The sequence below is a fragment of the Oncorhynchus clarkii genome, chromosome 22 (genome assembly GCF_045791955.1).
Source record: "Oncorhynchus clarkii lewisi isolate Uvic-CL-2024 chromosome 22, UVic_Ocla_1.0, whole genome shotgun sequence".
Classification (NCBI taxonomy): Eukaryota; Metazoa; Chordata; class Actinopteri; order Salmoniformes; family Salmonidae; genus Oncorhynchus; species Oncorhynchus clarkii.
Window position 1 is genome coordinate 25895857 of NC_092168.1, and position 23358 is coordinate 25919214.

A 23358-nucleotide genomic window follows, 5' to 3' on the forward strand; every position below is an offset into this window, starting at 1 on the left:
CTCTACTTTGCTCCGTTCTTCTTTCCCTCGATCCTGACTAGTCTCCCAGTCCCTGCCGCTGAAAAACATCCAAGGTATGATGCTGCCACCACCATGCTTCACCGTAGGGATGGTGCCAGGTTTCCTCCAGACATAACACTTGGCATTCAGGCCAAAGAGTTCAATCTTGGTTTCATCAGACCAGAGAATATTGTTTCTCATGGTCTGAGAGTCTTTAGGCGCCTTTTTCCAAGCGGACTGTTCCATGCGGACTGTTGTGTGCCTTTTACTGAAGAATGGCATGCGTCTGGCCACTCTACCATAAAGGCCTGATTGGTGGAGTGCTGCAGAGATGGTTGTCCTTCTGGAAGGTTCTCCCATCTCCACAGAGGAACTCTGGAGCTCTGTCAGAGTGACCATCAAGTTCTTGGTCACCTCCCTGACCAAGGCCCTTCTGAATGCTCATTCCCCTGAATGCTCATTTTGGCCAGGCGGCCAGCTCTAGGAAGAGTCTTGGTGGTTCCAAACTTCTTCCATTTAAGAATGATGGAGGCCACTGTGTTGTTGGGGACCTTCAATGCTGCAGAAATGTTTTGGTACCCTTCCCCAGATCTGTGCCTTGACCGACGCCTGTCTCGGAGCTCTACGGACAATTCCTTCAACCTCATGGCTTGGTTTTTGCTCTGATATGCACTGTCAACTGTGGAACCTTACATAGACAGGTGTGTGCCTTTCCAAATCATGTCCAATCAATTTAATTTACCACAGGTGGAGTCCAATCAAGTTCTATAAACATCTCAAGGATGATCAATGGAAACAGGATGCACCTGAGCTCAATTTCAAGTCTTATAGCAAAGGCTCTGAATACTTACATAAATAAGTATATACTTTTATATATCATTTTATATATAATGTTATATAATTTGTATGAATTTGCCAAAATGTCATTAAGGGATATTGTGTGTAGATTGATGAGATTTTTTTAAATCAAATTTTTAAGGCTGTTACGTAACAAAATGTGGAATAAGTCAAGGGGTCTGAATACTTTCCAAATGCACTGTACATGTTAAATTAAATATACGTCATTCAAACTTTCTTAGGTCCATCCTACACACAAAATAATGTACAATTTATACGTAGAAAAAAGGAAATATATACAGTAATTCTAAGCCAAAATGAATGTTTCCTTCATAGACATCCAAATTCATTTCAAACCGAGCTATTCTTTCTCGTTCCTCAATAGACCGACAAAGTGTCAGGGAGGCCCAACACCGCCAAATATGTTCATGATTGGATGAATAATAAAAACATTTACATTACTTTTGGTGAAAAGTGTGCAGGTCGCTATTATGGGTTATGCTAGCTTCCTTATTATGCTAGCTTCCTTTCTAGTAGCGATAGCTAGCTAGCTAAAATATTTATGAAAATTATGAAAAATAATATTTGATTGTCCCTGCGGGACAGGGTGTTATAACAGGTTGCACAGCCTCTGCTCAACTCAGTACAGTACAACAGACTGAGGAAAAATTATCTTGTCTGTAAATAAATCATATTTAGCTGTTTTTGCTTCAATGAATTTCAAGTATGTTAGGGTGAGTTACAGTAGATATGCTTGTGGTTGTGGTGAATAAGTTTGCTATTTTGATTAACATAATGTAAATCCCATGCACTTTAAATGCATACTGCAATTTAATGCATGTATGGGAGAGGTTGATATAGAGGTATTTGTGTAATGAACTGAGAAAAAAACGTGTGATGTCAGCAGTAGTGTGCAATGTTGTCATCATAGAGTAATGGGGTCAAAGGTCATGTGTCTGTGAGCTCACTCTTCTCGGGTGGGTTGAAGCCGGGCTTCAGGCAGTTGAGGAACTCATCGAAGCTAAGCTTCCAGTCAGCGTTCTCATCTGACAGCTCGATCAGGGCGTCCACACACAGGCTTCTGGGAACAGGACAAAGAAACACACACACAAGTTCACATCCACTGCCTGTACTCATAGTTATGTATAGCTGTTGAGATGGTTATTGGGCATAGCTTCTGACTGATAAAAAAGTTAGTGGTTGATTTTGCATAGAGAATCTTCCTACACTGTAAACAAATCTGTTGTTTCAACTTATTATTATTAAGTAACTGGTTCCACAACTTTTTTTTTTGTTTACTCAAATGTTCAGTCCATCTCAAAAAGTTGCCTCAAATTTAGCTCCAACTTAAGAAAAAAAAATCTACTTAAGATGTGTTAGGCCAGGGTGTGACTAGGGTGGGCATTCTATGTTCTTTTTTCTATGTTTTGTATTTCTTTGTTTTTGGCCGGATATAGTTCTCAATCAGGGACAGCTGTCTATCGTTGTCTCTGATTGGGAACCATACTTAGGTAGCTCTTGCCCACATGGGTTTTGTGGGTAGTTATTTTCTGTTTTGTGTGTCTGCACCAGACAGAACTGTTTAGTTTGTGCCACTTTGTTCTTTTTGTTCTAGTGTTCAGTTTTATTAAAATCATGAACACATACCACGCTGCACCTCGGTCCTCTTCTTCAAACAGCCGTTACAAAATGATGTGTTTGCTCAGAAATGGTCTCATAATTTATGTTCATTCAACTAGAAATTATTATTTGGGCATCTTAACTAAAAAAGGCTGTGCAACTGGTCACACACAGAATGCTTTTAACATACAATATTTGACACACATTAACATTGTGCATATTCTCTTATACAGTAATTACGATTCAACATGTCCTCACCTGAGATTTGAATTCACAACCTCTTGGTTTCACGGCATTCCAGTCTTCCTGGTAGGCCACCATGTCTGTGTCGAAGACTGATTTTACCTGTATTGCTACACTTTGCACTTCAAAGTAAATCTCAGCTTTGTTAAAAGTACACTCAATATAAACTATTTTATTTATCATAGTGATTCAGGACTAACATTAAAACAGAATAATATGCGCCAACAACAGACAACTACACAGAAAAAAATACAATTGCTGAAATAAGTAAATCAAATCAATGATGAGAGAATAATCAGATTAACTTATAAATGACCCAGACGTGGAGACATAGCAGGAAGATCAGAATGCCATGAACCAAGAGGTTGCGAATTCAAATCCCAGGTGAAGACATGTTGAATAATAATGACTGTATCAATGCACAATGTAATCACGAATGTCAAATATGTAAGTTAAAAGCATTGTTTGTGTGTGTAACCAGTTGCACAAACTTTTTTAGTTAGAAAAATAATAATTTATAGTTGAATGAACATATGAGACAGCTTGAAAAAACACATCATTTTAAATTGACTGGATTTTGCCTACGTTTTCTCAAGTTGGACCAAAAAAGTTGAGTAAACTAAAAGGATGTGACACCAGTGACACCAGTTACTTAACAATAATTAGTTGAAACAAATACATTTGCTTTTACACTGTATCTATCCTTCATTTGCAAGGCCAAGAGTTTTCCCTAGTCAAGTCACATGGCCAGGAATTACTCAGGGGCCTACTCATGTGTGGGCAATACAAGCAGCTTATTTAATCAGTTTATTTTCTCCAAACCTGAAGCAGCATTGCAGCACTGCTCCAGTGAGCAGCGCAGTGGAAACCCAGGCTCTGATAATGCACAGAACAGATGTCTGTGAGGGTAATAGCCACAGGAGGCCCCCGGTGCAGTTTAGACTGGGTCACACAGGGTTTAAGGCTCAGAGAGAGGGAAAGTAGGGCATAATATAGCACCAGCTCCTCAGAAGCCCTCTACTGTACAGCTGAGGATAAGATATAGATACTGTAGAGGTATTCATAAACACTACACCAGAAATAGATAAGCTTTTTAAAGATGAAATAGCACACAAGCACACACTCACTCACACACGCACACTGACCTGAGCAGCTTGTTGCTCTCCTGGTCTGCGTATGACTGCATGTCCACGTTGGAGTCATTATGTTGGATGAACTTGAGGAGCTCTGAGGAGTCCAGCGTGGAGTCACCATTGTCGTAGTTCTGTGTACGCACACACGCACACACACACACACACACACACACACACACACACACACACACACACACACACACACACACACACACACACACACACACACACACACACACACACACACACACACACACACACACACACACACACACACACACAGTTAGTAGGAGGAGAGAAGAGTTTCTCTATCAATCACTCTCTAACAATATCTCCATTTAACTGATAAAACACCTGCTTCTAGTCTGCTAATCCAGAGAGAGGGGGGACAAATGGAAATGGAACTCTATAACAGCTATAGAGTTCTATTCTATAAAGAGAGAGATTGACAGACAGACATGGTGAATAGGGAGAGAAAGTGAGACAGTCTCCAGAAAGAGAGGGGGGAGGGGTGCGATGGCCCTGCCAGATAAGGGGATTGAGGGGTTTGGATGCAGGGACCTGTTGCCTTGGAAATAGATATGGTCTTTAATCCCTTTCCCCACGGGGGTCCCCCAGGGTGAACCTCTATATTGGGTGGAGGCAAACTTAAAGTCTCCATTATATTTTTAAATCAAATCAAATTTATTTGTCACATACACATAATTAGCAGATGTTAATGCGAGTGTAGCGAAATGCTTGTGCTTCTAGTTCCGACAATGCAGTAATAACCAACGAGTAATCTAACTAACAATTCCAAAACTACTACCTTATACACACAAGAGTAAAGGGATAAAGAATATGTACATAAAGATATATGAATGAGTGATGGTACAGAGCGGCATAGGCAAGATGCAGTAGATGGTATCGAGTACAGTATATACATATGAGATGAGTATGTAAACAAAGTGGCATAGTTTAAAGTGGCTAGTGATACATGTATTACATAAAGAAGCAGTAGATGATATAGAGTACAGTATCTACGTATACATATGAGATGAATAATGTAGGGTATGTAAACATTATATTAAGTAGCATTGTTTAAAGTGGCTAGTGATATATTTTACATCAATTCCCAATATTAAAGTGGCTGGAGTTGAGTCAGTGTGTTGACAGCAGCCACTCAATGTTAGTGGTGGGTGTTTAACAGTCTGATGGCCTTGAAATAGAAGCTGTTTTTCAGTCTCTCGGTCCCAGCTTTGATGCACCTGTACTGACCTCGCCTTGTGGATGATAGCGGGGTGAACAGGCAGTGGCTCGGGTGGTTGTTGTCCTTGATGATCTTTATGGCCTTCCTGTGACATCGGGTGGTGTAGGTGTCCTGGAGGGCAGGTAGTTTGCCCCCGGTGATGCGTTGTGCAGACCTCACTACCCTCTGGAGAGCCTTACGGTTGTGGGCGGAGCAGTTGCCGTACCAGGCGGTGATACAGCCCGACAGGATGCTCTCGATTGTGCATCTGTAGAAGTTTGTGAGTGCTTTTGGTGACAAGCCAAATTTCTTCAGCCTCCTGAGGTTGAAGAGGCGCTGCTGCGCCTTCTTCACGATGCTGTCTGTGTGGGTGGACCAATTCAGTTTGTCTGTGATGTGTACGCCGAGGAACTTAAAACTTACTACCCTCTCCACTACTGTCCCATCAATGTGGATAGGGGGGTGTTCCCTCTGCTGTTTCCTGAAGTCCACAATCATCTCCTTAGTTTTGTTGACGTTGAGTGTGAGGTTATTTTCCTGACACCACACTTTAGTGCGTAGATGTGGTGGTATGTGGGACTATACTAAAGCCTCCATTTTACGTGTGGCTGTGCATTTTGTTGCCAACCTTACTTTGCTACCTGACAACTTTACGTTTTTTACTTTTTAATTACTGTTTATATTTTTAGTTTTTCCCTCACTCAACTTTTTTTCATTCAACGTTTTCACTCCGGACGCTTTATCTGGACGTGGTTCGTCAGGACCTCCAACAGCCGAAGCGAAGTAGTAACATTAACATGATGCCTTCTAATTGCAGTCGCTGTACTGTATAATATACAGGAGAATGATCGCCTTACGGCAGGGTAGCTGTGCTGATAGCCCAGCTTCAGATGCAATCGTTAGGCAAGGGTAATTTCAGTGTAGGAAAGGATGAAACAGCGTCTGTGCCACCAGTAAGATAGTAACGTTAGTATAAATCCCCTCGCACGGTCCCCGCAGCCGGACAACTTTCTCATGGCTTCTGGAGGGAAATGCTGTAGGAATGCTCAATCGGTGTCGCTCATTCAGCCGACAGAAACTTTCAACCTGTTTTCCCCATTAAGCAGCGAGTCGGAGTCTGAGGCCGAGCCTTCTCTTGTCTCTACTCCTCCCGTTACGGGGTCTGAGAGGCCGAAGCTTCCCACCATTAGCCCTGACAAATTGAAAACCCTAGTCATTGGCGACCCCATTACCCGCAGTATTAGACTTAAAACTAATCATCCAGCGATCATACACTGTTTACCAGGGGGCAGGGCTACCGACATTAAGGCTAATCTGAAGATGGTGCTGGCTAAAGCTAAAACTGAGTGTAGAGAGCATAGAGATATTGTTATCCACGTCGGCACCAACGATGTTAGGATGAAACAGTCAGAGGTCACCAAGTGCAAAATAGCTTCAGCGTGTAAATCAGCTAGAAAGATGTGTCGGCATCGAGTAATTGTCTCTGGCCCCCTCCCAGTTAGGGGGAGTGATGAGCTCTACAGCAGAGTCTCACAACTCAATCGCTGGTTGAAAACTGTTTTCTACCCCTCCCAAAAGATAGAATTTGTAGATAATTGGCCCTCTTTCTGGGACCAAGCCTGGCCTGCTGAGGAGTGACGGACTCCATCCTAGCTGGAGGGGTGCTCTCATCTTATCTACCAGGGCTCTAACTCCTCTAGCTCCACAATGAAATAGAGTACAGGCCAGGCAGCAGGCTGTTAGCCAGCCTGCCAGCTTAGTGGAGTCTGCCACTAGCACAGTCAGTGTAGTCAGCTCAGCTATCCCCATTGAGATTGTGTCTGTGCCTCGACCTAGGTTGGGAAAAACTAAACATGGCGGTGTTCGCCTAAGCAATCCCACTAGGATAAAGACCTCCTCCATTCCTGCCATTATTGAAAGAGATCGTGATACCTCACATCTCAAAATAGGACTACTTAAAGTTAGATCCCTCACTTCAAAGGCAGTTATAGTCAATGAACTAATCACTGATCATAATCTTGATGTGATTGGCCTGACTGAAACATGGCTTAAGCCTGATGAATTTACTGTGTTAAATGAGGCCTCACCTCCTGGTTACACTAGTGACCATATCCCCTGTGCATCCCGCAAAGGCAGAGGTGTCGTCTTTTGAGCTTCTAGTCATGAAATCAATGCAGCCTACTCAATCACTTTTTAATAGCTACTGTTTACAGGCCTCCTCATTGAGTTCCCTGAATTCCTATCGGACCTTGTAGTCATAGCAGATAATATTGTAATTTTTGGTGACTTTAATATTCACATGGAAAAGTCCATAGACCCACTCCAAAAGGGTTTCGAAGCCATCATCGACTAAGTGGGTTTTGTCCAAGATGTCTCTGGACCGACTCACTGCCACAGTCATACTCTGGACCGAGTTTTGTCCCATGGAATAAATGTTGCGGATCTTAATGTTTTTCCTCATAATCCTGGACTATCGGACCACCATTTTATTACGTTTGCAATTGCAACAAATAATCTGCTCAGACCCCAACCAAGGAGCATCAAAAGTCGTGCTATAAATTCACAGACAACACAACGATTCCTTGATGCCCTTCCAGACTCCCTCTGCTTACCCTAGGACGTCAGTGGACAAAAATCAGTTAACCACCTAACTGAGGAACTCAATTGAACCTTGCGCAATACCCTAGATGCAGTTGCACCCCTAAAAACTAAAAACATTTCTCATAAGAAACTAGCTCCCTGGTATACAGAAAATACCCGAGCTCTGAAGCAAGGTTCCAGAAAATTGGAACAGAAATGGCGCCACACCAAACTGGAAGTCTTCCGACTAGCTTGGAAAGACAGTACCGTGCAGTATCGAAGAGTCCTCACTGCTGCTCGATCATCCTATTTTTCCAATTTAATTGAGGAAAATAAGAACAATCCAAAATGTATTTTTGATACTGTCGCAAAGCTAACTCAAAAGCAGCATTCCCCAAGTGAGGATGTCTTTCCCTTCAGTAGTAATAAATTCATGAACTTCTTTGAGGAAAAGATCATGATTATTAGAAAGCAAATTACGGACTCCTCTTTAAATCTGCGTATTCCTTCAAAGCTCAGTTGTCCTGAGTCTGCACAACTCTGCCAGGAACTAGGATCAAGAGAGACACTCAAGTGTTTTAGTACTATATCTCTTGACACAATGATGAAAATAATCATGGCCTCTAAACCTTCAAGCTGCATACTGGACCCTATTCCAACTAAACTACTGAAAGAGCTGCTTCCTGTGGTTGGCCCTCCTATGTTGAACATAATAAACGGCTCTCTATCCACTGGATGTGTACCAAACTCACTAAAAGTGGCAGTAATAAAGCCTCTCTTGAAAAAGCCAAACCTTGACCCAGAAAATATAAAAAACTATCTGCCTATATCGAATCTTCCATTCCTCTCAAATTTTTAGAAAAGGCTGTTGCACAGCAACTCACTGCCTTCCTGAAGACAAACAATATATACGAAATGCTTCAGTCTGGTTTTAGACCCCATCATAGCACTGAGACTGCACTTGTGAAAGTGGTAAATTACTTTTTAATGGCATCAGACCGAGGCTCTGAATCTGTCCTCGTGCTCCTAGACCTTAGTGCTGCTTTTGATACCATCGATCACCACATTCTTTTGGAGATATTGGAAACCCAAATTGGTCTACACGGACAAGTTCTGGCCTGGTTTAGATCTTATCTGTCGGAAAGATATCAGTTTGTCTCAGTGAATGGTTTGTCCTCTGACAAATCAACTGTAAATTTCGGTGCTCCTCAAGATTAGTTTTAGGACCACTATTGTTTTCCATATATATTTTACCTCTTGGGGATGTCATTCGAAAACATAATGTTAACTTTCACTGCTATGCGGATGACACACAGCTGTAAATTTCAATGAAACATGGTGAAGCCCCAAAATTGCCCTCGCTAGAAGTCTGTGTTTCAGACATAAGGCAGTGGATGGCTGCAAGCTTTCTACTTTTAAACTCGGACAAAACCTAGATGCTTGTTCTAGGTCCCAAGAAACAAAGAGATCTTCTGTTGAATCTGACAATTAATCTTAATGTTTGTACAGTCGACTCAAATAAAACTGTGAAGGACCTTGGCGTTACCCTGATCTCTCTTTTGACAAACATATCAAGAACAGGACAAGGACAGCTTTTTTCAATCTACGTAACATTGCAAAAATCAGAAACTTTCTGTCCAAAAATTATTCAGAAAATGTTTTGTTACTTCTAGGTTAGGTTAGGTTATAAAGCACTAAATAAGTTAGTGCTAAATACGGCTGCTAGAATCCTGACTAGAACCAAAACAATTGATCATACTACTCCAGTGCTAGCCTCCCTACACTGGCTTCCTGTTAAGGCAAGGGCTGATTTCAAGGTTTTACTGCTAACCTACAAAGCATTACATGGGCTTGCTGCTACCTATCTCTCTGATTTGGTCCTGCTGTACATACCTACTCATACGCTACGGCCATAAGACGCAGGCCTCCTAATTGTCCCTAGAATTTCTAAGCAAACAGCTGGAGGCAGGGCTTTCTCCTATAGAGTTCCATTTTTATGGAATGGTCTGCCTACCCATGTGAGAGATGCAGACTCGGTCTCAACCTTTAAGTCTTTACTGAAGACTTTTCAGTGGGTCATATGATTGAGTGTAGTCTGGCCCAGGAGCTTGAAGGTGAACGGTAAGGCTCTGGAGCAACGAACCGCCCTTGCTGTCTCTGCATGGCTGGTTCCCCTCTCTCCACTGGGATTCTCTGCCTCTAACCCTATTACAGGGGCTGAGTCACTGGCTTACTGGTCTTCTTCCATGCCGTCCCTGGGAGGGGTGTGTCACTTGAGTGGGTTGAGTCACTGATGTGATCTTCCTGTCCGGGTTGGCACTCCACCTTGGGTTGTGCCGTGGCGGAGATCTTTGTGGGCTATACTCGGACTTGTCTCAGGATGGTAAGTTGGTGGTTGAAGATATCCCTCTAGTGGTGTGGGGGCTGTGCTTTGGCAAAGTGGGTGGGGTTATATCCTGCCTTTTTGGCCCTGTCCGGGGGTATCATCGGATGGGGCCACAGTGTCTCCTGACCCCTCCTGTCTCAGCCTCCATAATTTATGCTTCAGTAGTTTGTGTTGGGGGGCTAGGGTCAGTTTGTTATATCTGGAGTACTTCTCCTGTCTTATCCGGTGTCCTGTGTGAATGTAAGTATGCTCTCTCTATTTCTCTCTTTCTTTCTTTCTCTCTCTCGGAGGACCTGAGCCCTAGGACCATGCCTCAGGACTACCTGGCATGAGGACTCTTTGCTGTCCCCAGTCCACCTGACCGTGCTTCTGCTCCAGTTTCAACTGTTCTGCCTGCGGCTATGGAATCCTGACCTGTTCACCGGACGTGCTACCTGTCCCAGACGTGCTGTTTTCAACTCTCTAGAGACAGCAGGAGTGGTAGAGATACTCTTAATGATCGGCTATGAAAATCCAACTGACATTTACTCCTGAGGTGCTGACTTGCTGCACCCTCGACAACTACTGTGATTATCATTATTTGACCATGCTGGTCATTTATGAACATTTGAACATCTTGGCCATGTTCTGTTATAATCTCCACCCGGCACAGCCAGAAGAGGACTGGCCACTTGTCATAGCCTGGTTCCTCTCTAGGTTTCTTCCTAGGTTTTGGCCTTTCTAGGGAGTTTTTCCTAGCCACCGTGCTTCTACACCTGCATTGCTTGCTGTTTGGGGTTTTAGTCTGGGTTTCTGTACAGCACTTTGAGTTAATGAAACTCTCAGACACAAGGCACATAGAGGAGATTGGAAGAGTCACGAGAATAATGGTATTTTGATTTCAAATGAATCTCTCTCATGTTTTCATGTGTGTGGAAGAAACTGTAACCAGTGGGGGAATAAATCACAGAGTTATATAGAGATTGCAACGTTGAATCTGTCCTATTATGGCGTCTGTGAGAGCACGGACAGCGCCATTGAGGCCATCTCCATATCCTCTTATTCTACTACTTCTGGTTGGTAAACAAACTGTAAGGGTGCATACTGCCACCTGGAGTGTGTTGTTTGAACAGGTATAAAGCCAAGGTTGGTGATTTACTGCCACGTAGAGTTATGGAATGTTTACTCATGAGTATAATTAATTGGCTAATTCCTCCTATGTGATCCTTCCTTAACCCATAGGAAGTCCCATCAAGTTGACTACTTAAAAAAAGTCTTCAATGGCGTTGTCCATGCTAAAACAGACTTCTGGGCCCAAAAGTCCTCCAAACAACTCTCAGTCCCTGTCGCTGAAAAATATCCCCACAGCATGATGCTGCCACCACCATGCTTCACCGTAGGGATGGTGCCAGGTTTCCTCCTGACGTGAAGCTTGGCATTCAGGCGAAAGGATTCAACCTTGGTTTCATCAGACCAGATAATCTCGTTTCTCATGGTCTGAGAGTCCTTTAGGTGCCTTTTGGCAAACTCCAAGGCCTTTTACTAAGGAATGGCTTCCGTCTGGTTACTCTACCATAAAGGCCTGATTGGTGGAGTGCTGCAGAGATGGTTGTCCTTCTGGAGGGTTCTCCCATCTCCACAGAGGAACTTTGTTCTTGGTTACCTCCCTGACTAAGGCCCTACTCCCCCGATTGCCCAGTTTGGCCGGGCGGCCAGCTCTAGGAAGAGTCTCGGTTGTTCCAAATTTCTTCCATTTAAGAATGATGGAGGCAACTGTGTTCTTGGGGACATTCAATGCAGCAGAAATGTTTTGGTACCCTTCCCCAGATCTGTGCCTTACCACAATCCTGTCTCAGTGCTCTATGGACAATTCCTTCGACCTCATGGCTTGGTTTTTGCTCTGACATGCACTGTCAAACTGTGGAACCTTATATAGGCAGGTGTGCATTTCCAAATCATGTTCAATCAATTTCATTTACCACAGGTGGACTCCAATCAAGTTGTAAAAACATCTCAAGGATGATCAATGGAAACAGGACTCACCTGAGCTCATATTCGAGTCTCATAGCAAAGGGTCTGAATACTTATGTAAATTAGGTATTTCTGTTTTTTTTTTTACATTTATATATGGGGTATTGTGTGTAGATTGATGAGGAAATTGTTTTTTATTCAATCAATTTCTGAATGTAACGTAACAAAATGTGGGAAAAGTCAAGGGGTACTTTCTGAATGCACTGTATGTGAGAGGTAAAAACTGCTTACATTTTTACATGTGGTCCATAGTTTTGGACTTCATAGAACCAATATCACAACTGGAACACACACACAGACACACACACCTTGAAGTATTTGAGCAGGATGTCGGTAAAGTTGGAGCCCTTGACAAACCAGCCGTCTGGGACCACCTCAGTCTGCAGCCACTGGATCACACGATGCCTCAACTCATTACGGTCTGCTACGTAACACACCACTGGAGAGAGGAATGACAGAGAGAGACAGTGGGTGTGATTGAGCGAGACAGAGAGGGAGAGCGAGAGAGAGAGAGAGAATGTGACACAGTCAAAACCCACAATCTATCAGGTACTCTTGCCTTTCTGACACTCTCTAGGATGATCAAGAGAATCCACATAATCCCTGTTCTGCCCAGAGCACACCAGTACCTCCCCGCTCAGTATGAGGTCAAATGTACTGTCCTAACCCCTAACACCTGGCACTCCCTTTCAGTTAAGTCTAGTGATAGGGAGTGGATAAGGTTAGAACAACATTAAATAAGTGTGCTTTACTAGAGCACTGAGAGATCAGTAGAGCACAGAAAGGGCACTACGAGAGGTGTACTCTGTATGATAAAGCCCCATTAGGACTAGAGGTGATAAGAGCAGAGAGATACAGAGCTCTGATTGGCCCAAAGCCCACAGATTCACTGTGTCACAATCACTCACCTGGGCTGGCAGCTGCTTGCTCTGCTTTCTTCTCTGCAGATGACAAAGAGAGAGAGAGCAACTGTAATTCATTGTGCTTTACAGTATCTAGCGTTTCTCCCTATCTAGTGTTTTTCACCATGTCATTGTCACATTGCCACAATAACCATTAATGCCCAAGGACACTGTGACATGATGGCCTCTTTGTGACACTCATACAACAACAGAGGAGTAACCGATTTAACATCAACCTGATCAATGTCCAGGCCAACAGACAGACACGAAGAGGTCATTGGGTGTACAGGTTCAAAGTTCAACACTAGGAGATAATCAGTCAGGTAAATTAAAGATGAGTATGGGACCATATGTGTCGCCTGTCAGTTTGCACATAGACTGACTGTTATGCCAACCAGAGTATATAGGCATCAGATAGAAATAGAGTTCAGTCGTGTGCTATACACCAGACCTGGGATAACTATAGTTTTAAATATGCTTGTTGGAAAGTAACAAATAGCTACGTTGGAGGTGACTACAACTATTTGAATACAGATCTGAAAAGCAACTACTTAAAAAAAAGACATATATTTGAATACAGATCTCAGAAAGCGACTACATTAAAAACATATTTGAAGACAGATCTTAAGAAGTGACTATAATTCAGAAACTATTTGATTTGCTGCCTTCAACTAATGGCAGGCCTGTATCTGGAACAGCATGTTGCAGATAGAAATGTGATGAATAAAGCACACATTATGTCCTATACTATTCCAATCTATCTGACAGTCACATTTGATCTACACAATACACTTCTATCTGAACATTCTGTAAATGTCCATTCTCCTGAACAGGTCCCAGGCGTGGATAATAAAGTCAAACCAATCAACCAATGATATTGTGTACAGATAAGTATAAATACGTTGTGACAATATACTGCACAGCAAATTCTCCGGTGTAATTTAAAAACAATTATTAACACTGACAGTGTTGAGTCTGTGGACCCATATAAACACTGGAATAGTGTTACATTAACACACTGCTTAGTGTAAAGCCTTATTCCATTATTTTAGAGAGTGCTTTTCTAGTAAATTGTAGAGTTACCACCCATGACTGTATTTGTTAAGGACAGAGGCTGTTGCATTCATCCATTTTTGATCCTATGGACTTCACCAAGTGAGATCCGAAGCAAAATATTTTTTTAAATTATTAACAAAATACCATATTCATAAGGCCCATGAAATATTTGGCAGCCATCAAATAAATATATTTTTTGGTTTCAAATAACTTGCATATATTCAAATAGCTTCAAATATAATTTGTTTTTCTGAGAGGTATTCAAAATAAATTCAAATAGTATTAGTTTCTCTGAGACCTGTATTTGAATTTTAAAGGAAATACACTGAACAAAAATATAAACACAGTATGCAAGAATTTCAAAGTTTTCCTTAGTTACTGTTCATATAAGGAAATCAGTCAATTAAAATAAATGAATTAGGCCCTAATCTATGGATTTCACATGATTGGGAATATCATGATGGGGCAGCAGGGTAGCCTAGTGGTTATAGTGTTGGACTAGTAACTGGAAGGTTGCAAGTTCAAACCTCCGAGCTGACAAAGTACAAATCTGTCGTTCTGCCCCTGAACAGGCTGTACCTAGGCCAACATTGAAAATAAGAATTTGTTCTTAACTGACTTGCCTAGTTAAATAAATAAATAAAGGTAAAAAAATACAGACATGAATCTGTTCTGCAGACACCTTTAAAAAAGTTAGGGGAATGGATCAGAAAACCAGTCCTTTGCATAGAGTTGATCAGACTGTTGATTTTGGCCTGTGGAATGTTGTCCCACTCCTCTTCAATGGCTGTGCGAAGTTGCTGGATATTAGCGTGAACTGGAACATACCGTTGTACACGTTGATCCAGAGCTTCCCAAACATGCTCAATGGGTGACATGTCTGGTGAGTATCCAGGCCACGGAAGAACTGGGACATTTTCATCCTCCAGGAATTGTGTACAGATCCTTGCGACATGGAGCCGTGCATTATCATGCTGAAACATGAGGTGATGGCGGCGGATGAATGGCACGACAATCGGCCTCAGGATCTCATCACGGTATCTCTGTGCATTCAAATTGTCTGTAGCTTATGCCTTCCCATATCATAACCCCACTGCCATCATGGGGCACTTTGTTCACAACTTTGATATAAGCAAGGTGATCATTTGCCCGCTGAAGTGGGTTACAATGCCGAACTGCAGTCAGGTCTAGACCCTGGTGAGGACGACGAACACGCAGATGAGCTTCCCTGAGACCGTTTCTAGCAGTTTGTGCAGAAATTATTCGGTTGTCAGCTGTCTGGGTGTATGGTATCAGACGAGGTGAAGAAGCCGGATGTGGAGGTCCTGGGCTGGCGTGGTTACATGTGGTCTGCAGTTGTGAGGCTGGTTGGACGTACTGCCAAATTCTCTAAAACGACGTTGAGGCGGCTTATGGCAGAGAAATGAACATTCAATTATCTGGCAACAGCACTGGTGAACATTCCTGCAGTCAGTATGCCAATTGCACGCTCCCTAAAAACTTGAGACATCTGTGGCCTTGTATGACAAAACTTCACATTTTAGAGTGGCCTTTTATTGTCCTCAGCACAATGTGAACCTGTGTAATGATCATGCTGTTTAATCAACTTCCTCATATGCCACATCTGTCAGGTGGATGGATTATCTTGGCAAAGGTGAAATGCTCACTAACAGTGAACAGATTCGTTCACAACATTTGAGAAACAAGCTTTTTTGTGTGTATGGAAAATTCCTGGGATCTTTTATTTCAGCTCATGAAACATGGGGCCAACACTTTACATGTTGCTTTTATATTTTTGTTCAGTGTAGTCGCCAATAGTTTCCTTTACTATATTCTCTATATTCGACTACCTTGAGTATTTGAAAAGTTGGTATTTTCAAATAAACAACAAAAGACAACTATTTTATGCCCAGGTCTGCTATACACACACAAAGTAAACAAGAAAGTGTGTGTGTGTGTGTGTGTGTGTGTGTGTGTGTGTGTGTGTGTGTGTGTGTGTGTGTGTGTGTGTGTGTGTGTGTGTGTGTGTGTGTGTGTGTGTGTGTGTGTGTGTGTTTTCCACACCCTGGCAGTGTCCATCATGAGCCACCTGGATCTTGAGGCCGGTGAGACAGGCATCTCGGTGGAGCTCACAGTGGTTGCGGTACGTCTTACTGTTACTGCCACACACTGAACGCTTGTGGGGCTTACAGCTCTGGAAAAGGAGAGGGAGAGATGTTATAGCTACATAAATATATCATCTTGACTCTCTTAAAGCAGCAATCAGCAATAGAAACAATAACAAAGTACTTTCCCCGCCCTTGTTCCGTAAAAAGCTGAGTGTTGGGTCTGGTGTACTACTCTAAAAATTCATAGACAGAGCTATGGATGCAAGGACTGAGCATCCATGATATAAAATTATCGTTTTAACCATGTCTGGGGCTATATAGTGTTTGTTTACATTTACTTTGGTTACAATCATTGGAGTAAAACAAACTTATATTTTGGGTTTCGATTAGGTATGGCAATTGAAATAAGCTTATGAGGCATAAGGTGTATTCTTCAAGAATCAATGGGTACATTTCATTCCTTTATAAGTCAAAAAAAGTATAAAGCAACTGCTGATTGCCCCTTTAACGGTCACACTAACCATGTTTCTATCCACAGTTTTTATGCGAGTAAAGTTATACCATATAAAAAAAATCATGACAGCTGTAATGAAAACAGGAAGTTAAGGAACAATTTTATCAATGCAGACAGATAATTTGTTGGTTCGACATGGTGGGATCTTTTTGTGTCTGTAAAATGTATTATGTGAGAAATGGCAATGGAAACGCCTTTATGTGTAAATATTTATATAAGATCCATTATATCAAAGTAAACCTGGAATCCCACTACGACTCAGGAAACAATGCAGTTTAAATTAGGCTACAAAATAACGAAGTTATGATGAACTTCACAGGGTGGTGAAAGTGCAAGGTGATGATCTTGATGCTCCTTTCCAATAAATGTTGAGGGTCTTAATCTGGTGACATGATGATCAATGCTTGACTGCAGTTTTGACAAATAAAACATTCTCACTCTTATCCATAATCTCATCATGTAGACTAGCCTACCCGCACTGTCTCTGCGAGCAATTGGCTAGAGCGCAGATGCCAAAACAAGAGTAGGCACATTTGCTATTTAACGCAACAGTTTTTGTGACAAAACTATCAGTAGAGTTGAACATTAGATGGCAATAGATTGAACACTAGATTTGTATTCCGTATATGAAAATGTAAGCAAAAAAGTGGAAAAAAAGTCACTCAATGATTTTTATCTGCATCAAGTCCACTGGTTGGAAAAATGCGCATATTTTCTTTATGCAGATTTTTGAATATTTGCATGAAAAGCTGTCATTTGAAATACACTGGGCTGATCTAGTCTCCAATGTATTTTCAAAATACTGTAATTTGTATTATCAAAATACCTATACCATTGTTTACAGCGGTTCAAATTTTGTGGCTCCACTTTCACCCTGCATTGATATCAGAAGTCTGATAGCACTATGGTGTGGTAAGAGGGTCTGCTAAATGAACTAAATATAAATGTTTTTGTAAAAATGTTGATAAATACTTTGTTGAGGGAAAATGTACTTGATATGATTGTGATATGTTGTCTCACCTACCTATATTAAGATGAATGCAGTAATTATACGTCGCTCTGGATAAGAGCATCTGCTAAATGACTAAAATGTAAATTTAAAAATGAACAATTGCAAAGCATGCAGAGTATTATTCTAATAATCTATGCCCTGAAACAGGGCCAATAATAATATCCAGCGTGCGTTGCAGTTCATTTTGGTGTGTTCATTTTCACATATATATTTACATTTTGGTGATTTAGCAGACACTCTTATCCAGAGTGACTTGCTCAACATATCACAGTCATAGTATTTTGTAGTTTATTTCAATACATTTATCTTTATGGTATTTTGCCCATCCCTGCCTATGGGGCTAGTTAGGAACCATCAATAAATTACACATTGTATAGTGGCTTGCAAAAGTATTCATCACCCTTGGCATTTATCCTATTTTGTTGCCTTATAACCTGGAATTAAAATAGATTTTGGGGGGAGGGGGAGGGAGGTGGGGTTGTATAATCTGATTTACACAACATGCCTACCACTTTGAAGATGCAAAATATTTTTTATTGTGAAACAAACAATACACTTGAATAAACTTGGCACATCTAGCCACTTGGATTTTTGCCCATTCTTCAAGGCAAAACTGCCCCAGCTACTTCAAGTTGGATGCTCAGACCCCAACCAAGGAGCATCAAAAGTCGTGCTATAAATTCAAAAATGAGTTAACCACCTAACTGAGGAACTAAATTTAACCTTGCGCAATACCCTAGATGCAGTTGCACCCCTAAAAACTAAAAACATTTCTCATAAGAAACTAGCTCCCTGGTATACAGAAAATACCCGAGCTCTGAAGCAAGCTTCCAGAAAATTGGAACGGAAATGGCGCCACACCAAACTGGAAGTCTTCCAACTAGCTTGGAAAGACAGTACCGTGCAGTATCGAAGAGCCCTCACTGCTGCTCGATCATGCTATTTTTCCAACTTAATTGAGGAAAATAAGAACAATCCCAAATGTATTTTTGATACTGTCGCAAAGCTAACTAAAAAGCAGCATTCCCCAAGTGAGGATGGCTTTCACTTCAGCAGTAATAAATTCATGAACTTCTTTGAGGAAAAGATCATGATCATAAGAAATCAAAATACGGACTCCTCTTTAAATCTGCGTATTCCTCCAAAGTTCAGTTGTCCTGAGTCTGCACAACTCTGCCAGGACCTAGGATCAATAGAGACACTCAAGTGGTTTAGTACTATATCTCTTGACACAATGATGAAAATAATCATGGCCCCTAAACCTTCAAGCTGCATACTGGACCCTATTCCAACTAAACTACTGAAAGAGCTGCTTCCTGTGCTTGGCCCTCCTATGTTGAACATAATAAACGGCTCTCTATCCACTGGATGTGTACCAAACATATAAAAACTATCGGCCTATATCGAATCTTCCATTCCTCTCAAAAATGTTAGAAAAAGCTGTTGCGCAGCAACTCACTGCCTGTCCTGAAGACAAACAATGTATACGAAATGCTTCAGTCTGGTTTTAGACCCCATCATAGCACTGAGACTGCACTTGTGAAGGTGGTAAATTACCTTTTAATGGTGTCAGACCGAGGGTCTACATCTGTCCTCGTGCTCCTAGACATTAGTGCTGCTTTTGATACCATCGATCACCACATTCTTTTGGAGAGATTGGAAACCTAAATTGGTCTACACGGACAAGTTCTGGCCTGGTTTAGATCTTATCTGTTGGAAAGATATCAGTTTGTCTCTATGAATGGTTTGTCCTCTGACAAATCAACTGTCAATTTCGGTGCTCCTCAAGGTTCTGTTTTAGGACCACTATTGTTATCACTATATATTTTACCTCTTGGGGATGTCATTCGAAAATATAATGTTAACTTTCACTGCTATGCGGAAGACACACAGCTGTACATTTCAATGAAACATGGTGAAGCCCCAAAATTGCCCCCGCTTTCAGACATAAGGAAGTGGATGGCTGCAAACGTTCTACTTTTAAACTCGGACAAAACAGAGATGCTTGTTCTAGGTCCCAAGAAACTAAGAGATCTTCTGTTGAATCTGACAATTAATCTTGATGGTTGTACAGTCGACTCAAATAAAACTGTGAAGGACCTCGGCGTTACTCTGGACCTTGATCTCTCTTTTGACGAACATATCAAGACTGTTTCAAGGACAGCTTTTTTCCATCTACATAACATTGCAAAAATCAGAAACTCTCTGTCCAAAAATGATGCAGAAAAATTAATCCATGCTTTTGTTACTTCTAGGTTAGACTACTGCAATGCTCTACTTTCCGGCTACCCGGATAAAGCACTAAATAAACTTCAGTTAGTGCTAAATACGGCTGCTAGAATCCTGACTAGAACCCCCAAATTTTATCATATTACTCCAGTGCTAGCCTCCCTACACTGGCTTCCTGTTAAGGCAAGGGCTGATTTCAAGGTTTTACTGCTAACCTACAAAGCATTACATGGGCTTGCTCCTACCTATCTTTCCGATTTGGTCCTGCTGTACATATCTACACGTACGCTACGGTCACAAGACTCAGGCCTCCTAATTGTCCCTAGAATTTATAAGCATACAGCTGGAGGCAGGGCTTTCTCCTATAGAGCTCAATTTTTATGGAATGATCTGCCTACCCATGTGCGAGACGCAGACTCGGTCTCAACCTTTAAGTCTTTACTGAAGACTCAGCTCTCATATGATTGAGTGTAGTCTGGCCCAGGAGGGTGAAGGTGAACGGAAAGGCTCTGGAGCAACGAACCGCCCTTGCTGTCTCTGCATGGCTGGTTCCCCTCTCTCCACTGGGATTCTCTGCCTCTAACCCTATTACAGGGGCTGAGTCACTGGCTTACTGGTCTTCTTCCATGTCGTACCTAGGAGGGGTGTGTCACTTGAGTGGGTTGAGTCACTGACGTGATCTTCCTGTCTGGGTTGGCGCCCCCCCTTGGGTTGTGCCGTGGTGGAGATCTTTGTGGGCTATACTTGGCCTTGTCTCAGGATGGTAAGTTGGTGGTTGAAGATATCCCTCTAGTGGTGTGGGGGCTGTGCTTTGGCAAAGTGGGTGGGGTTACATCCTGCCTGTTTGGCCCTGTCCGGGGGTATCATCGGATGGGGCCACAGTGTCTCCTGACCCCTCCTGTCTCAGCCTCCAGTATTTGTGCTGCAGTAGTTTGTGTCGGGGGGCTAGGGTCAGTTATATCTGGAGTACTTCTCCTGTCTTATCCGGTGTCCTGTGTGAATTTAAGTATGCTCTCTCTAATTCTCTCTTTCTCTCTCTTGGAGGACCTGAGCCCTAGGACCATGCCTCAGGACTACCTGGCATGATGACTCCTTACTGTCCCCAGTCCACCTGGCCATGCTCCTGCTCCAGTTTCAACTGTTCTGCCTGCGGCTATGGAACCCTGACCCTCCTGAGGTGCTGACTTGCTGCACCTTCGACAACTACTGTGATTATTATTATTTGACCATGCTGGTCATTTATGAACATTTGAACATCTTGGCCATGTTCTGTTATAATCTCTACCTGGCACAGCCAGAAGAGGACTGGCCACCCCTCGTAGCCTAGTTCCTTTCTAGGTTTCTTCCTAGGTTTTGGCCTTTCTAGGGAGTTTTTCCTAGCCACGTGCTTCTACACCTGCATTGCTTGCTGTTTGGTGTTTTAGGCCCGGTTTCTGTACAGCACTTTGAGATATCAGCTGATGTAAGAAGGGCTATATAAATACATTTGATTTGATTTTGATTTGATTTAAGTCATACCACAGATTCTAAATTGGATTTAGGTCCGGGCTTTGACTAGGCCATTACAAGACATAGGGATAGGGGGCAGCATTTTCACTTTGTATGAATTGCGTGCCCATAGTGAACTGCCTCCTACTCTGTTCCAGATGCTAATATATGCATATTATTATTACTATTGGATAGAAAACCCTCTGAAGTTTCTAAAACTGTTTGAATTATGTCTGTGAGTATAACAGAACTCATAGGGCAGGCAAACTTCCAGACAGGAAGTGGAAATTCTAGGGCTGGTCAAATTTCAAGTCATCGCCTATCCATATCCCAAAAAGATATGGATCTGTTCGTACTTCCTACGCCTTCCACTAGATGTCAACAGTCAGAAGAACGTGGAATGAAGCCTCTAGTGTGATGTATGACCGGATGGGAGGGGAATGAGTCAGTGCTGTCAGAATGCCAGTTCCTGGTTGAGCAAATTACTGTTGATATCGCCTGGGTTCCATGACGCTGTAGACAAAAACGAATGCTCCGGTTGGAACGTTATTGGATATATATGAAAATAACATCCTGAAGATTGATTCTCTACTTAGTTTGACCAGTTTATTCGACCTGGAATATAACTTTTTGAAGTTTGCATCCGAGTTCGCCTGGACCAGTGCCAGCTTTTGGACATGTGAGCTAAATCTGCTAGCAAAAGCAGCTAATTGGACACTAGTAATGGACCTTATGGAACAAAACAATGAATTATTGTGGAACTAGGACTCCTTGCACTAGGACTCCTTCTGATGAAAGATCATCAATGGTAAGGGAATATTTATGATGTAATATCGTATTTCTGTTGACTCCAACATGGCGGAGAAATATTGTTACGTCTTAGCGCCGTTTTAGATTATTGCATGGTATGCTTTAAAAAAAAATCTGACACAGCGGTTGCATTAAGAACCGGTGTATCTTTAATTATATGTAAAACATGTATCTTTCGTCAAAGTGGCTGGGAAAAATGGCTGTGTGTTTTTTGGATTTGTTGGTGATCTAACATAAATATATGTTGTGTTTTCGCTGTAAAACATTTTTAGAAAATCGGACACGATGGTTAGATTAACAAGATGTTTATCTTTCATTTGCTGTATTGGACTTGTCAATGTGTGAGAGTTAAATATTTAAAACGTATATTTTTGAATATCCGGCGCTGCCTTTTCAGCAGAATGTTGGGGGGGGGGGGTGGCGCTAGCGGAATACATGCAGTATAGCGAGAGGGTTTCACAGTAGAACAAATGAACTTCTTCTACATCACAGAACTTGAGAACTGAACAATATCCATGTTTTGGAGAATGTGTAAACAGTCGGTGGAGTAGCCAGCTACGACCCAGTCCGTTTTGTTTCATTTTGTGACCTCACGAAAGACAATACAGCCACATTACCATAACTCTGTTCATACAGGAGCCTCCGTTATGAGGTTTGAGTCTAATTACTAATTATTGTATAAAATGAGTAAAGATGAAACTATTTGTGAAGTTATGTAAGGTGATGTTGAACCATTAATGTGACAGAATTGTATTCCCTTCAAAGTTTAACTTAGTCACTGGCCCGCCCCCGTGAGCACAGACATGATCTGGCTAATGGGACAGCCCTTTTCTACTGTTCCGAACAAAACCCCCACCTGGAGAAATCCTCTTGAGCATATGTACCTCGACCATCGAGGGGGAGAAGGTTTGAGTAGAGACCACAAAACCTCAGTATAAGCTAAGGTTGTAATGGTTGTTGAATTCCTAACCAAACCACGCGGAGTATTGGCTACACGGCGGGAAATGGTTAAACTCTGAGACTATCGATACCGACAGAATAAGAGCAAATCTTCGATACTAATTACTAGTCTGCAGCTAGGAATTATGTTGACCTGGAATGCGAAGACCAACAACTGCCGAAACATTTCTCCAAAAAGTACAATATTTTCCCCATGTGCAGTTGCAAACTGTAGTCTTGCTTTTTTATGGCGATTTTGGAGC

General features: G+C 42.0%; 1 protein-coding gene across 1 annotated transcript in view; it reads right to left on the reverse strand.

The window, feature by feature from the left end:
* The window catches only part of LOC139380640 (follistatin-related protein 1-like), a 60669-nt gene that overhangs the window by 3922 nt on the left and 33389 nt on the right, over positions 1–23358 (reverse strand). The window contains exons 4-8 of the mRNA XM_071123531.1: positions 16060–16189; positions 12946–12978; positions 12346–12476; positions 3846–3964; positions 1806–1918 (exon numbers count right to left, since the gene is read on the reverse strand). Of these exons, the coding sequence (XP_070979632.1) occupies positions 1806–1918; positions 3846–3964; positions 12346–12476; positions 12946–12978; positions 16060–16189 (526 nt within the window). The remainder of the gene's footprint in view (positions 1–1805; positions 1919–3845; positions 3965–12345; positions 12477–12945; positions 12979–16059; positions 16190–23358) is intronic.